At 38.2% G+C, this 16,310-nt stretch overlaps 1 protein-coding gene across 5 annotated transcripts in view; it reads right to left on the reverse strand.

The window, feature by feature from the left end:
• The window catches only part of morf4l1 (mortality factor 4 like 1), a 58,660-nt gene that overhangs the window by 34,386 nt on the left and 7,964 nt on the right, over positions 1–16,310 (reverse strand). For all 5 annotated transcript variants that reach the window (XM_072565326.1, XM_072565325.1, XM_072565329.1 and 2 more), the window contains 2 exons: positions 12,502–12,569; positions 1,287–1,373 (listed from right to left, as the gene is read on the reverse strand). In XM_072565326.1, the coding sequence (XP_072421427.1) occupies positions 1,287–1,373; positions 12,502–12,569 (155 nt within the window). The remainder of the gene's footprint in view (positions 1–1,286; positions 1,374–12,501; positions 12,570–16,310) is intronic.

The following is a 16,310-nucleotide window of genomic DNA, read 5'->3' on the forward strand; positions in this document are numbered from 1 at the left end:
AATAAACTACTGCTGTATTATAGGATCCACCTTAAGAGACCAAGACACAAATAGAAAGCAGGACAGAACACCAGCACTTCACTGGATGTTAATGATGTTACCTAGTATGGTGACGAAACATCTGAAAACAAACCTTCCAGCTCAGTGAGCAAACTTACAACCAGGATCCATGACAATGTAGTAGAGAGCAAGCTTACAACTAATTATGTGATAATGACTATCGAAATAATCTGTTCTTTTTGAAATTCTATTGACATTGGCTGAGGACTAAATATTGGCCCGGGGAAAAGGAAAACCTCTTGTGTGCTCTTCTTTGAAATAATGTGCCGGATCTTTTATACCCATCTAAAAAGGACAAACGGCAACTAATGTTTCAACCACATCTCCACCAGCGGGACAGAGGTTGTAAAAAGCACTATACAAATGTGCATATTTCTGTGTTTGGCTACGAGCACTGTTTATGGGAAAAATCAGTCAACCTGTTCAAAGCATAAGATATACAAAAATGGGAGAGCTTAACGATTCTCAAAGCAGCACATTATCTGACATAGGAAAAAGCTATATTGTAGCTGCAATAAGAGAAGCAGCCCATCTAAACATTAAACCTATTGCAGAAATTCTCTTTTAATAAACAAGATCTTTGGACATCAGAATGCTGGAGTTTTTTTAAAAAACTGTAAATCAGTGCTCATTGGAAAGTCATTAAGCTGAACTCCTGAACAAGCAATGACAGTAAAATTTCAACATCAAGATAAGCTTTTAGTAAAATAGCAGTGGAGGTCGATTAACGTGCTGGCATTCATCCTTGAAGCCATTGAGAATCAATCCAATGTAACACGGCTAGAGTGCCCAATTGAGCAGCATGAAAATAGGTTGGAACATTTCACAGACATTTCCATTTTCTAGCATGCATTTACCATGTTAAAATGCTTGTTCGTGAGAAAAAGCAGGTCAACTTTGCAAAGCAGACTAGCTGCTTGCTGCAACTTGTATGGGCTGACCGATCAGACTGCAGTGCAAATCATCATGGTCTGAATAATAAATTCACTGTTACTCAGCCACAAAGAAAGCAGCATGAAAGCATTTGTAACAAGCTGATACCCTGATGGAAACAAAGGCAATACTATGCTTAACGTAAGTATCATAGGTTTGCACAATTTCCCTCAGCCAACTCGTTTCCCTACCTCTCCTGCAGGCAAAACTTTAACCCAGCAAGTGCCAGTCTCAAGACACAAAGCCAACAGTTGCAATTCTTCTATTCACCAGCCTTGTTCAGTTATACTCACTGATTAGCCTTTTGTAGTTCCTTCTGCTTTTGCAGGTTTGTGTCCACATACTTCAGCACTCGGCTCTCTGGAACCCATTCATCCCAACTAAAAACCGAAAGAGAAAGTAATATGACAAGAAAAATCAACACAGAAATTTTCATAACTAAAAACTGAGGGATTACAACTGCACATGTTCAAAGTTTATAGGGGATGCAGGGGAGAAATAAAAAAACTAAAACGTTCAAGCAACTAAGACAACAAGACAGATAGTTCACTGGAATCCATGACTTACAACCCATGACGGAAGTTTTTTTTAAACAAACTTTCAGTTCTTATTAAGCAAAGGAGGGAGGACTGGTTTATCCATTATGAGTCACGATAATAAAAAAAAGTTAATCAACCCTTTGATTGACCTGAGCAAGTTATAACAATGCATATCTCATAACCTTGAGGGGTGCACAATATTTTAAACCACCCAGACTTTAGCTGAAAACATGTGAATTCACTCTTACAAAGAGCTGGTATTCAAAACAGGAGTAGCCTCCGAGCAAGCACTAAACACCCAGGTAATTTTTCCAGACTAAAAGCACATAATTGCATTTCCATTTCTGTCAATAATTCAACAGTTTTACCTGTGGCTAAAGTCAGTCGGCTATTCTATACAAGTTTAATTATGCCTAACCTGCAGGACATTTTGATGCAATTAGCATCTCGCCCAAGATCAGCAGTTGCAGAATTTGAAGTACAGTTTCACAACAAAGCTCACATTACTGCTACAGAAAAAGAATCAAGTAATGAATTTTAACAGAAACAAAATCAAGATATCATAAAATATGACCGTTTTGCATGCAAGATTTGAAAAACATACGTTAGAATGGGATTTTTTTTTCCCCAAAATAAGTTAGACATCTGTAACAGGGTAGTCATATTTTACAAACATTCACATATTGATGTCCAAATATAATCTACCCAACAATATTCAGTCAACATGTATTCCTGTAGCTCCTGTTACTCAATGTATTCAGCAGTCTGAGAGTCAGTGAAGCTCAAAGCCCCATATGCACTGACTTTCTGAAACAGCGGGTGGGGTGGGGGGGTGGGGGAAATCTAGCCACCCAGAGCAATCCTATGCCACAAACCTAACTATCACTACAATGGATAGCATGAATCTTCTGCACCCAACAAACTCCCACTATATCCAATGCCGCCAGAGACCCACCTCAAAATCCTTTGTATTCACTGTGCTGTCATTTGATGATATCAGCTGCAGATGCAAACACCAATGATACCTGACTTCCTTTAACATAACAGATTCCAAGGCAGTATGTTTGACTGACAGGCACTGCAGGTCAAGTCAAAATTTCATACAATTTATCAGGAAAAGTGAATCAATTCCATTCAGCTCACCCCTGCCTCAGGTATAGAAATATTCAAGTCACTGGCTGCTTGCCTAAATTCGTCCTGGTCCTGTCAAATTCCAAGTAGAGTCTTATGTCTCACATTTTGTAATTGTAGGACACTGATAGCTCAGCATCTTTCATCCCTCTGCCCAACACTTCATACACAGATTTTCACTAAAACAGAGATAGAAAGTTGTATTAATGTGACAGAAAAAGCTGGCATAATGGTCAGAAAAATAAGAAAAAAATCTGATAGGACTGATCAGTAAATTATGTAGGGATTGAGTAAAGTAAATCAAGAAAATTGCCAGCACATGCTCGAGTTTGTGATCACAGGTCACAAATTTAAGATAACCAAAAGGACTAAAGAAAAAAATCTGAAAATAATCTCTCTGGGGTGGAAGAGGTTAAGCCCAAGTTGCTGAAAGATTTGAAATCAAGACAGACTTCGATATAGTACAAACAGAAACTGCTTGCCGAAGCAGACCAGTCAATGAGAAAATAAATTTAAAGTGACGAAGAACAAAGTGAATTTACAGAGTTGTTGCAAGTTGCCTGGCAAAATGGTAGAAACAGATTAAATAGTAACTTTCAAAATGGGAACTGGGGAAAGATTTGCAGGACTATTGAGAAGAGTAAGTGAAGAGGGGTGTAGAAGGGAGTATGACTGATTGCATATGTAACTTTCTCTGGATTATTGTTATCTCATTTCTGAAGGCTTCCCATTTTCTAGATGCCCCTTTACTTGCAAACATTTTCCCCCAATCTGCCTTTGAAAGTTCTGGCCTAATCTCATCAAAATTAGCCTTTCTCCAATTTAGAATTTCAACCTTTAGATCCTGTCTATCCTTTTCCATCACACCTCAGGCACCGGCCCTGCCCTATTTCCTAAGAGCAGGTCAAGTTTTGCACCTTCTCTAGTAGGTACATCCACATGTTGAATCAAATAGTTTTTTGTACACAAATACCTCTCCATCTAAACCCTTAACACTAAGGCAGTCTCAGTCTATGTTTGGAAAGTTAAAATCCCCTACCATAACCACACTATTATTCTTACAGACAACCGAGATCTCCTTACAAATGTGCTTCTCAATTTCCCATTGGCGGAACAACCTTGATTATCAGAACGAGATGGGCAGGTAGTATTTTGTTCAGATTACTGATGATGATCAGATCAGTTATCTGAACAAACAAAGGAAGCCATACTGAACGTAAAAAATGACATTAAAAAAAGCATATTTCCAGTTTTTATTTTATTCAATCGACAAAATGTATACAAACACTGGATATTGCTTAAAAATTCATAATATTTTCCAAATACAATCACTGTGTAAATAAAATTAATTGAGGTAGAGGTTGGTTATTATTTTTTTCAAGAAAATATCCAGTCGCTGTTGTTTGAAGTGATTTTGTTTCTTTGCTTCACTGCTCCAGACATAGCTTTATGTACACTTCAAATGAGACGTTTATTAAATATACATTGTTAACGTGAATTTTATCAATCTTGGACAAATATATCTTTAGGCATGACATTTATTCCTCACATCAGGTATAAGAGTCAAAATAATTATATCTAGCATGAAGTAACTTTTAATTGTAAATACTTAATCCTTGAAATTAGTTAAGACAAAGTAAATATGGATATTTTTGGCAATTTTGCTTGGTCATAATTTCCAACAATTAAAATACTGGAAATACCAAAACCACCATTTTCATCATCCAATATAAACTCCTCACTCATCCTGATTTCACTTCATTTGCCAGCTTTCAAACTAAAACAGATCATTCAAAATTCTGATAACACTCTCATCATTTCAGACCAGGTGAAATCCTATCCATTCATTTGCAATCTTATTTGATTACTGAAATGCTATTCTGACCATCCTTCAACCACAGACCCCTCCGCACTCCATAAACATTAGACCATTTAAAATCCCATATGTTATTGCAGTCAACCCATCACCCTCCTTGCTGATGCACTCAGAATTCCCACTCGCAACCAGTGTCCATAACACCTCTTTAATGTAACATTTTTAATGGAACTTTGAGATCTTGTTCGGATAATCTGAAATTCAAGATAATTGATGTTCGGATAACCGAGATTGCTCTGTATTAGGGGATCTATATTACAATCCCAATAAGGTGATCATCTCTTTCTTATTTCTCAGTTCCACCAAAATAATTTCCCTGGACGTATTCCCAGGAACATCATCCCCAAGTACAGCAACAATACTATCCCTTATCAAAATGGCCACTCCCCCTCCTTTCTATCCTTCCTATAGCATTTGTATCCTGGAACATTAAGCTGCCAGTCCTGACCATTTGACCCCCATTTCTGTAATTGCTATGACACCCCACCACCCCCCCAACACCGCCCCCTTACTAATTTAAATCCTCCCAAGCAGTTCTAACAAATCTCCCTGCCAGTATATTGGTCCCCTTCCAATTCAGGTGCAATCTGTCCTTCTTGGACGGGTCACTTCTACCCCAGAAGAGATTCCAATGATCCAAAAATGTGAACCCTACTCCCCTGTACCAGCTCCTCAGTCACACATTCATCTGCTCTATTCTCCTGTTCCTACCCTCACTAGCTTGCAGCATTGGGAGTAATCTACATATTACTACACTCGAGGACCCCCTTTTTAATGTTTTGCCTAACTTTCTATATTGTCCCTTTAGAATCACATCCTTTTCCCTTCCTATGTCATTACTTCCAATGTGTACAATGACCTCTTGCTGGTCCCTCTCCCCTTTGCTGCACCCTCCCGGAGATATCCTCGATCCTGGCACCAGGAAGGCAACACACCATTCTGATTTTTCACTGCTAGCAGCAGAAATGTCTGGCTGCGCCTCAGACTAGAGAAAGTCCCTGATCACAATTGATTGCTTGGAACCCAACGTACCCCTCCTTACATTAGAGAAAGTCTCGATACCAAAAAACTGGCTGTTCATGCTATATTCCCGAGAGTCCATCACCACCTACATTTTCCAAAGCAGCATACTTGTTTGAGATGGGAACAGCCACAGAAGACTCCTGCATTACCTGCCTAGCCCTCCTACCTTTCCTGGAGCTAACCCATCTAGGTGACCGTATCTGTGGCTTTTCTCCCTTCCTATAACTGCCATCCATCACAACCCCTCGCTCTTGTAAATTCCTCATTGGTTGGGGTGGCAGTTAGAGGCAATCATGCGATCTGATAGGATTCACAACCAAAGACTCTTCCTGCAGACAATCACAAGTAACATGAAAACTCTCCCTAAACTCACACATCCAACAGAGAGAGTATATCACTCTACTGAAGACCATCTTTGGGTCTGTTGATATGAAGGAGCAAAAAATAGCATTGTCTTTTTGCTCTAAAAAACAGTGCTCCAGGCTAACTTAGTGATTAGTTTATATTTTTAAAATTTAATCAAGAGACAGTTCTCAAAACACAAACAAAGAACCCACCTCTCACTACTATAGACTTACAGCAAGGTTACATGTTAATAACTATGCACTTTTATGTTCCTGTGCTGTGAGCTCACCCCACCTGTTCCTCCAAGGTCAGCTGTGAAATTTCGCCGTTTGTTAATTTTTCCTAGACACACTTCAATATCCAGATATGAATGAACTCAAATAGCAAAGGCAATAACTGTGCAGATTCACTGCTGTGTAAGTTAGCAGTGGAGGTTTGTTTCTCTCCCTCTCTGACCACGTGATCACTGGCTTTTGCCCGTCTTCCTCCTTTTAACAGTGCCGTTGTTTTGATCTTTTTTCACCAAAGTTCCAAAACAACACAACACTTTATAAAACAGCAATTGTTGCTCCTGGAATTAGAGGAAATCTTAAACACCTAAATTACCTCAAAAAAAGAAGCATCCCTTACAGCCACCATTTTTCCCGTTCTCCATGTTGAATTACCCAAAAGGCCCGAGTGTGTTACAGAAGTTCTATAGGATAATATTTAACCTGACACTTACATGATCCTGACAAGCTGTCAAGGCAAGGCATTTGCAGATAAATGAAATATGAATCTCTAAAATCAGAATCACATCACCCAAGGTGCACTGCAGACAAATTTGGTCAAGACAGCCAAATCCCAGATATTGTCCATCATAAAGTGAAAGAGCCATTGAAGTCGCAAACTTCACATTTCCACCATTAATATTATTGCAAAATTCACAATGTGTGGCCTCATGAACTAGGAGCAGGAGGGCATTCAGTCCCTCAAGTCATCCATCATTCAAGAAGATCATTGCAAAATAAATAAGTGCTTGGATACAAGGACAGTTGTACAAATTTCAGTATTTGAAGCCCAATAAGTTTTTGATTTTGTACTGTAGTTACAGGTTGAAATTATAATTCATGAAGTTGATACCTTTATATTTTGGAAGCTTCTGACCACATCAAGTGCCATCTTGGAAACAAGCATTTATATGTAGTATCAGCTTGGCTCAGTTAGCAATGCTTGTATCCAAATAATAGGATTCAAGCCTACCCCAGGCTAAGAATGCATCTTCAAGCCAACATTTCACCACACACACTGCAGACTTTCAGATTACATATAAAGGCCAGGCCCTGCTCCATGTGGACATCCAAGGATACAATGACATAATTTGGCAAAGAATTATTCAGCTTGCCAGCCAACATTCATTCCTCAAACACAAGTCATCAATAATAAGAACTGCTCAATCAGCAGCCACATTTTGTGGGAACTTGCTTTATGTGATGCACGCAAATAGTTACTTTCAAACTTCATGTGTCAATTTGAACATTCTGAATGTCAAAGGGGGAAACCTGAATTAAAATATATTTTTTGTGCTCAACATTTCTTCCCAGCTTTTTACAAAATCCTCCAAACTCATTATGATAACCATGCAGATGGTCTTGCACATCTCCAAAGATGTGCTGGTTAGGTAGATTGGCCATGCTAAATTGTCCATAGTGTTAGCGATGTGCAGGCTAGGTGGGTTAGCCACGGGAAATGTAGGGTAGAGGGATGCTCTTCAGAAGGTCAGTATGCACAAGTTGGGTCGAATGGCCTGTTTCCACACCGCTGGGATTCTATGATGTCACTTTCTGCTTTTAAGGGCAAATAACCAAAAGTGACAAGTTTCTTTTTAAAAAGCCTGCAAATTGTTACAGTCTCGAAAACACTGCCTGAAAGGAAGCTAGAAGCATTTTCCATAATAACTTTCAATAGATAAATTAAATAGATAAATTCTGGATGTGGGAGAACGTGAGTGCACGTAAAGAAATCAGGACAACGGGAATAAAGGAATAGATCATTCAATTAGCTGGCACATGCATAATTAGTCAAATGGTTCTGAGCTGTATCATTCTAGCTCTCGCCATGTTCACCTTGAGAAATGGTGCAGGATGTTCCATTACATTAAATTGTGGTATGCAAATACAAGTAACTGCAGCGACAGCACTGATTTTAGTGGATCGTTAAAGACAGATTACCTAAAGTAAACTCACTGCTTTCTACCAGAGTGAATTGCAGTAGTGAATAAAACATTTCAATCTGATAGAAAAAATTACATAAAGAACTCTATGGTAATGAAAAGCAGTACAGGCAGAATCATTTATCAACATTAATAGTAATCTGACATCGCATTAGAGGGGAGTCAGTCACAAGACCATCCTCCCTCCTTAAATATACATACAAAAATCTTTAAAAATTCATATTAACATTATGAGACATCTCATCATAAAGCCAGTCAAATAGTACAAGACCAGCATTAATATCAGTAAACACTGTCATTAACAGTTTTCACGCAAGCTCATTTGTCACGCTGATTCAACTTCAACCCAAGCAAAATCTTGTTCCCTCCCTTCCCAAAAGTACCAGATCTCTGTCACAGATCCAGCAATCTTCTCAACCAAACAGCCATTCCTCATGTCAGTTAACACATGTTGACAGGCTTTTGACGATGATAGATCTCACATGACCTGATCTTAATTCAGCTTGTGGCCTGCACATATGCCCTAGCCAATGACATGTGGGAAGCCTGTCTGACTGATTTTCCTTGCTAATTCAGGAAGTTACGTTCAAAATTGTGCCCAACAGACAAGACTGAATAAACTTGGCATACAAAGGTCTGAATTAGGAACATTTGGCACATTTCCCCAACTTCAATGCAATGTTCACATTTGGAAGAAGAAATTTAAGAGATAATCTCCATTTTTATTTTAAATGGTTTGTGCTACAATTTCCCAACAAGTTCACACTTATCTCTCTTCACACGTACATTTTCTAAGTAAACCTTGTTTTTAGGTTTATTGAGTTTCAGAAACCAAATAAAGTGAAAATAATTCTGAAGCAGCATGGAAAACAATGACATTTCATTTTAGTCTTAAGTAAAATAATTCTAACTAGTCTTTACAATACCTGCAATCTTGAAGGTACCACACACCTAAGCTGTTTAAATAGGCGAAACAATAAAGAATTACATATTTGGTATTTTTTCTCATTACCCTAACCTATTCACCTAACAAAATACATTTTCAGGACTCAACTCTATTCCAACATACCAACATTTACATTTGTTACTGTTGAAGGAAGTAGTGTCATGGGCACTATGACAAGGCATCAACTTTGTAATAAAAAGATGGAACATCTTACAATTATTTTTGAGAGTAAGTGCAAAATGAAGACATTGTTGTGACATGGCTAATTGACTAAATGTTTCTAACAGCAATAACGTTTGCAGTTTATCGATGTGTCTCTTTTTTTAAAAATGCTTAAAAATATTCAGTTATGCACCGCAATTTCTTTATACGTCATTTCCATGATTGAAAAATACAGCTGTCATTTGCTGCTCCCACCATTTTTTAAAAATAAACTTACATATAGTACTTTGATTTTTGTCATCTATAAACTCCTTACTGGAAATGCACAATCATCTTGATACAAAGACCAAATACCAGTAAATCAGTTTCTTTCAGTAGCTTTCGTCTTAAAATTGATTCTCTTTCTGGATGTGTGAAGACTTTGCAGGGCGAGGTCCAGACAGCTGCAACCCTTAAATACTTAGTGCACAAGCAACTTTTACACATTAGCCTAAACAGTATGTGGGTCAACAGATGCCTCAGAGACTTTAATACCACGTCAAGCATGTCCTTAGTCAAAGTCTAGCTGTGCACCTCCAATAGATATCTTGCACACAGTTGCAAACATGCAATAACCCAATTGTTTTCCACCTGCTGGAAAACCTCCAGGTTGCTACACAGCCATTTGGCTTAGAGAGAGAACATTGACATAGGACTCAAATGAAACCCTACTTCAGCACCACCCCACCCATCCAAGCTCAACAAATCCCCAGACATCGCTACCATCCAAAGACTTCAAATCAGAAAAAATTCCCGTTTAAGTCTCCTTGCATCATTCTTTGGTCAAAAAGTCAAACAGAATCCAAACCTTTTCTGAGAATAAACCAACCAAATTCGTCATGCAAAAGCTATAAACTTGTACTTCACCCTTCCTCCTTTTTGCAAAGGAATACCTGGCCAGCATCTGAAGCCAGATCAACAGTGGGAGACAAAACCATGCCTGATGAATATCTGACAGATCTCATTTGTTTGAGGAGCTTTTTTTAAAAAAAAACCCTATTTTTCAGTCCTACAGTTCTGATGACAAATTCTGAATTTCTAAACAAAATGATAGCCTAAAACACTTGTACACCTCCCGAACACATCCAATCCCCCCCAGAAAATACAAACTACATACGCTATTGCTGGTCTGAGCATTTTGACTACAAACATTCAGCATCAGTTCAAATATTAAAATAACCAATGGCTGCTAGCAGTGTAATTTTCATATTATAACCAACACTACTTACTTCAGGTCTGTGATTTGCACATGATTCAGCCAGCATAACATGGTAGCAGATTGACAATATTTTAAAAACTCTGTGGTTGACTGGTAGAGGTAAGTCTATTTCCACCTAGCAATGGCTAAGGATGATCTTTTGAAATTGCTTAAATTAGCTTCTGACTGTTCCATTTCCTCTCAAATGAATTTTTCAGCTCTCAAACAGTTGAACTTTCAACATGGTCATGGCTATGTTTTAGTCTGTTCAACGTTAACGGTAAAGTGCAAATGGAATACTACAGTAAAATTTACATGGACATTTACTAAATTATTGACCAGAGAGATCAATGAAGCTTAGAAAATGTGATTAGTGTAAAACATTTTGCTTGTGATCAGTTTTTAGATATCAATAACTGATCAGATACTATTTGGGGTACAGTTGCTTAATTTGAAGAGCCTAATGTACAGAGAGAGATCCTGCCAAGTAAGCGCCTGAAATGAATGGAGCAGGTAACAATCTATAATCTCCAAGTTTAAAAAATACATTAATGCAACAGATAAAAGTTATTTTTTCTTGTCAAGTGACTCCTTGCGATTTGTGGATGTTTCGAGAGGTGAGGGCTGCATACAGAACTCAAACAGACTCCATGACCAACCCCATCGTAAATGCGACAGGCAAGTGAAATCATGCACTCTGATTTGTTTTAATCTGATCAATGATAAAGACTGTTGACAAATGGTCTGGCAAATTCACAGCATTCCTTCCCAAACTGCAAAAACATTACCATACAAATGTGCCAGAGGAGCGAAGGAAAGGCCAGTCATAACTGTGATTACAATCTTTTTTGGAGAGATGACCCCACCCCACCAAAATTCCACTAAAGAAAAATAGACACACTATCCCTACCTTGCCACCTGATTTTACACATCCTACCACGTCTGTTTTCCCACTTCAAGGCAGAAGGTGCATAAAATTCCAACTTGTGTTTATGTCACAATGCTATGAAATATCCTTCATCAAGTTTCAGGAACTCATCCTACAGTTCAACATCAACTTCCTTCAATCTTATTTTAAAACCAGCTTTTTTTCTTGCATTGGTAAATGTAGGCAAGAGGAGTAGTCCATTCAAGCCTGATCTGCCATTCATTTTGATCATGGCTAATCCTCAGCCATGAAAGTGTTCCAAGCATTAGTATCATGGGTTTCCTGAAGTCAGGTCAACAATCATTCAGGTAAAACCCCTGAAAAATAACTTTGACAGACTGGCCACTGTGTCTGGATTGTCATTTCTCAAATCTCAAACTGTCAAAACTCCAGGGAGAGCAAAGAAAACACTTCAAAGACATTTAGGAACTTCCCTTGAAGCACAGCACCATTGACAGAGAGGAAGAGTCTGCTACAAATTGCTCAGAATGCTGATAAAGTGTCCATCAAGCTATATCCTGAGTCAAACTCCAAAGACAATGATGAAAATGATGAAGCAGGGTGACAACACAGAAGGAAATAAAAAGCAGCAAATCCTGCAGTCTGAATTCCAATGTCTCATCTGATATGACGAAGATCTGTGGTTCAAAAATCAGTCTTCTCAAGTCACATTCAGAGCCACAGGAGAACCCTGAAACCCCAAGTGGATGTCATCCTTAAATTGAGGGACATGAGTGACTTAGACTGTGGCTGCAGCATTTACAATTCAAGGTTAGAAAGAAATTTGGTGTTTACACAATGTACCCTTAATATGATAAAACTAATTAAACCCAAAATTTTTGTCAAGTGGTGAGTAAAAATAACTAGAGTTCTTCCTTCACATGGCCTCTAATTGCAATTGAAATACCATTACAGTGGTTTTCATTCATTGGAACTGTTTAGATAGATTACTCCAATCATTTATGTCACTGAAGTTTGCCACAGAAGTAGCACTGATTATATTAACATCACAAAATTCTGGCCTCTCCTAAAGCATTTGGATATTACCCTTCCCAGTCAAGCAAATTCACAATTTTAGACGCAATCGGTCTCTCATATTTAATACTTACTTTTTATTCCAGCCACTATAATGTATGAAGTATTTCACTTGTTTGTCCTTTATAGCAACTTTTACGCACTGCAACAGAAAAAACAAATTAATGGAAGTTAACTAGATTAAGTTCAGCACTCATTAAATCACATTAAATCTGTGGAATTTTTAGGTATAATGTATCATTCAAGAAATATTTTGCATTAATATTTCAATTGATGCTGAAATCAAATGTACACACATTAATCAGCAACTAACATTGCAAGAAAAAGGGCCAAGTGTGAGAGATCATGTAAGGAAATTATTTCCATTCTGAAGAGGTTGGCAGTGTTCCTTATCTCTGCTTCCAAGCCTGCAATGGCAGATCAAATACTCCCCAAACACACCCAAAGATCTGGTGCTCTTTCCATCGATCTAGGAAAGACTGAATTCAACCATGATAGATGCTGGCCACAATTTGATATTCTGACATTAAAGTCACCAAACATTTCCACTGGGTGGCAGCCCTGGATAAATAAAATCAAAATGTGGAGCGAATTTTGTAGGGATAGATAACAATCTCCACATACAAAGTTGTACCCCTAGATCCCAAGCCAGTATGTGTATATTAAACAGAACAAGCCGGATCAGAAATCACACTGATTTAGGATTCATAGAGAAACAGACTGAATCAAATAGATAGACCCTCAAAATTGTTGGTAAAAATGCCAGAATACCATCGCATTTCACTTAATATCATTAAAAAAAAACTTGGCAGAAACTAAAACAATCAAATGTAATTCTCCAAATACCAGTAAAAGCCCAGCATTCTCACATAATAAAATGGTTTGGATGCGCTTAGTAATGAAACTCAGTTACCATTATAGTATTGTCCTTAATTATCTTAAATGGAATACAATACTCATTAGGGAAAGGAGCAGACAAAGAAATCAGCTCCTATTTACTGATGTTACCCCAAAGGATAAATAAACCAGGAAGACACAGAATTTCAGCATCAGTTTGCACTGGACAAACACTTAAAAGTAACAAGGGATTATTGCTAGCATTTGTCATCCTTAGAGGGAATGAAAAGAAAACCCTTGGGACGTCCGGCTGCTAAATCCCTATCAATGACCAAAGACCACCAGTGAAAAGTGAAGAGGCTGGGATGCTAACAGGGTTTATTCTTAAAAAGGGTGTTTAGACTAATGAGAATTCCTCTTATCATGCCATTCCATTCCAAAAGGAGGTTACCCATTGATTTACCATGACATCTGCTTAGGAAATGAAGTTTGTTTGGGAAAATCAAAGCTTAATTTGAAAAACCCTTTACTTCATGTTTATGCTGTGGATTAAGTTATAAAAACCCTCTTTGCCCAAGTTCTCTTTATGCAAATGAAACCTGAAGCAGCTAATAAAATGCATAACATCTGCTATGTAATGAGAGCAACTGGATAAACAATGACACTTTCCCAAAACTGTCACTCTGAAGTGTTATGACAATGAACAGTTACACTGGTCACCATGCATGCACAAGGTTCTGAAAAGACTCAGTCTTTGCAAATGACTGGACCCAAGTTGGTATGTGTGGTAAAAGCACCGCGACTGCTCTCCAGGAACCTTGTCAAGCCATTCCTGCTTGCTGTTTACAAGACATACAAATATTTGTGAAAGAAAGGCTTGTGAGAGTCAGCACCTTCAACAAAATAGAGAACTAAAAGTAGGTATTGACAATTGAACACCTCAAGCCTGCACTCCCTTTCAATACAAACACAGCTAATCTCATCTCAATTCTACTTTGCCATTCTCCACAACCCTTTAGGCGATTACTAATTAAAAATCTATCTCCTCCTTAAATTTACTCAATGGCCCAGCATAAAGAGCATTGAGGTAGTGAATTCCACCAATTAACTTCCCTTTGAGAAAAGTAATTCCTCTTCATTTCTGTTGTAAATCTGTTATCCCTTATCCTAAATCTATGGCTTCTTGTTCCAGATTGCCCCACAAGGGAAACCATCTGCTCTACATCTACTATGTCAATCCTTTTAATACCTTCTATACCTCAATCTGGTCTCCTCTCATTCTTCTAAAATCTAGACAGTATTTAACTCAAACCCTCCACTCCTGGCCCTATCCTGGTAAAACATCTCTGAATGCCCTCCAGTCTAATAATATCTTTTCTACAACAGGGCAACCAGAACCACGCACACTACTCCGGAACAGCCCTTACCAACATCCTGTTGGAAACTTAACATTACATCTCAACTCCCAAACTCAATAGTCTGAGCAATAAAGGAAACTGTGCAAAATGCAAATTTCAAAGGATTATGTATCTGAATCCCAGGGTGTCTCTGTTCTACAACACCATCCAGGACCCTACCATTAATTGTAGAAGTCCTATCTTTTGTTTGTTTTACCAAAATACAATACCTCACATTTATCCAAATTTAGCTCCATCTGCCACTCCTCAGTCCACTGACCCAACTGATTAAGATCTCTTTGCAATCTTAAATATACTTCTTCACTGTCCACTCTGCCACCTATTTTGGCGTCATCTGCAAATGTACTAACCATGCCTCCTATGTTCTCATTCAAATCATTTATATAAATGACAAACAAAAGTGGACCCACAAGGATCGGTATTGGAACACCACTGGTCACAAGCCTCCAGTCGAATAAACAATTCCCCACCACTACCACCCTTTTCTCATAATGTAACGGCAATGTTATATCCAATTGGCAAACTCACCTCAAATCCCATGTGACCTAATTAGTCTACCATATGGAATCTTATTAAAGGCTTTACTAAAGTCCAAGTAAACAACATCTATCGTTCTACCCTCATCAAACTGAAAGTTTGAGAGATACAATTTCCCTCACACAAAACCATGTTAACTGTCCTTATTTAGTCCTTACCTGTCCAAATGCATGTAATTCCAATCTTTCAGAATCACCGATCCACCATTTTCATAAGCCAAAACCTTCATTTCTGGAATCAAACAAGTGAATCTCCTCTGAGCAGCCTCCAAAGCAAACACATCCACCTTCAAGTAAGGTGTCAATGATGAATGGTGCAAATTGGTTCCAGGTGTCAAAAGAGACAAGTGTACGACCAGAGATGATCAAACTGTTGTTCAAGGTCCATGAAATATCAGCCACGTTAGCAAACCTAACTCAAGTTTGAGTGATAAAGCCCTGACTACTCAGACAGATAAGACTTGTATTTTCAACTTGCAGATGATATATTGTTGGCAGCACAGAAGCTGAAAGAACGAAAATAACTCTTCCATCCTTGATAACACAGTGATCCAATAGTGACCTAACCAATGACCTGCATAGCCACCAACATGACCTCCTAATTCTCATACACAATACTCTGACCAATAAAGAAAAGCATACCAAACCACCTTGACAATCCTATCTACCGGTGACTCCATTTTCAAGGAACTATGAACCTTGACTCCAAGGTGCCTTTGTTCAGCAATTTCCCCAGAACCTTACCATTAATGTGGGCACATGAAGAACACAGTACAGAACATAAATGGACAAGGAGAGGTTTAATCATGCAAGTGTTGATAAACCAGAAATCACTGTAGCTAGAACAGAAAATTGTGGAAAAGCATTATTAAAAATTATTTAGCACTTGGGAAAAGAGAATACATCCTCATCAGAATCCCTTTTAGACGAGAAAAAGTCTTTACCCCTTTACCCGGTCTGACTAAGACAACATGGAGAAGAAAAGGATTGCGTTTTCATCTTCTATGAACAGGCTTTTGTTATTTGTTCTTGAGTAGATGATGCTTACCAGACCATATTTATTGTACATCCCCAAATTAAATAACTTGTCAG

The sequence above is a fragment of the Chiloscyllium punctatum genome, chromosome 48, assembly GCF_047496795.1.
Source record: "Chiloscyllium punctatum isolate Juve2018m chromosome 48, sChiPun1.3, whole genome shotgun sequence".
Classification (NCBI taxonomy): Eukaryota; Metazoa; Chordata; class Chondrichthyes; order Orectolobiformes; family Hemiscylliidae; genus Chiloscyllium; species Chiloscyllium punctatum.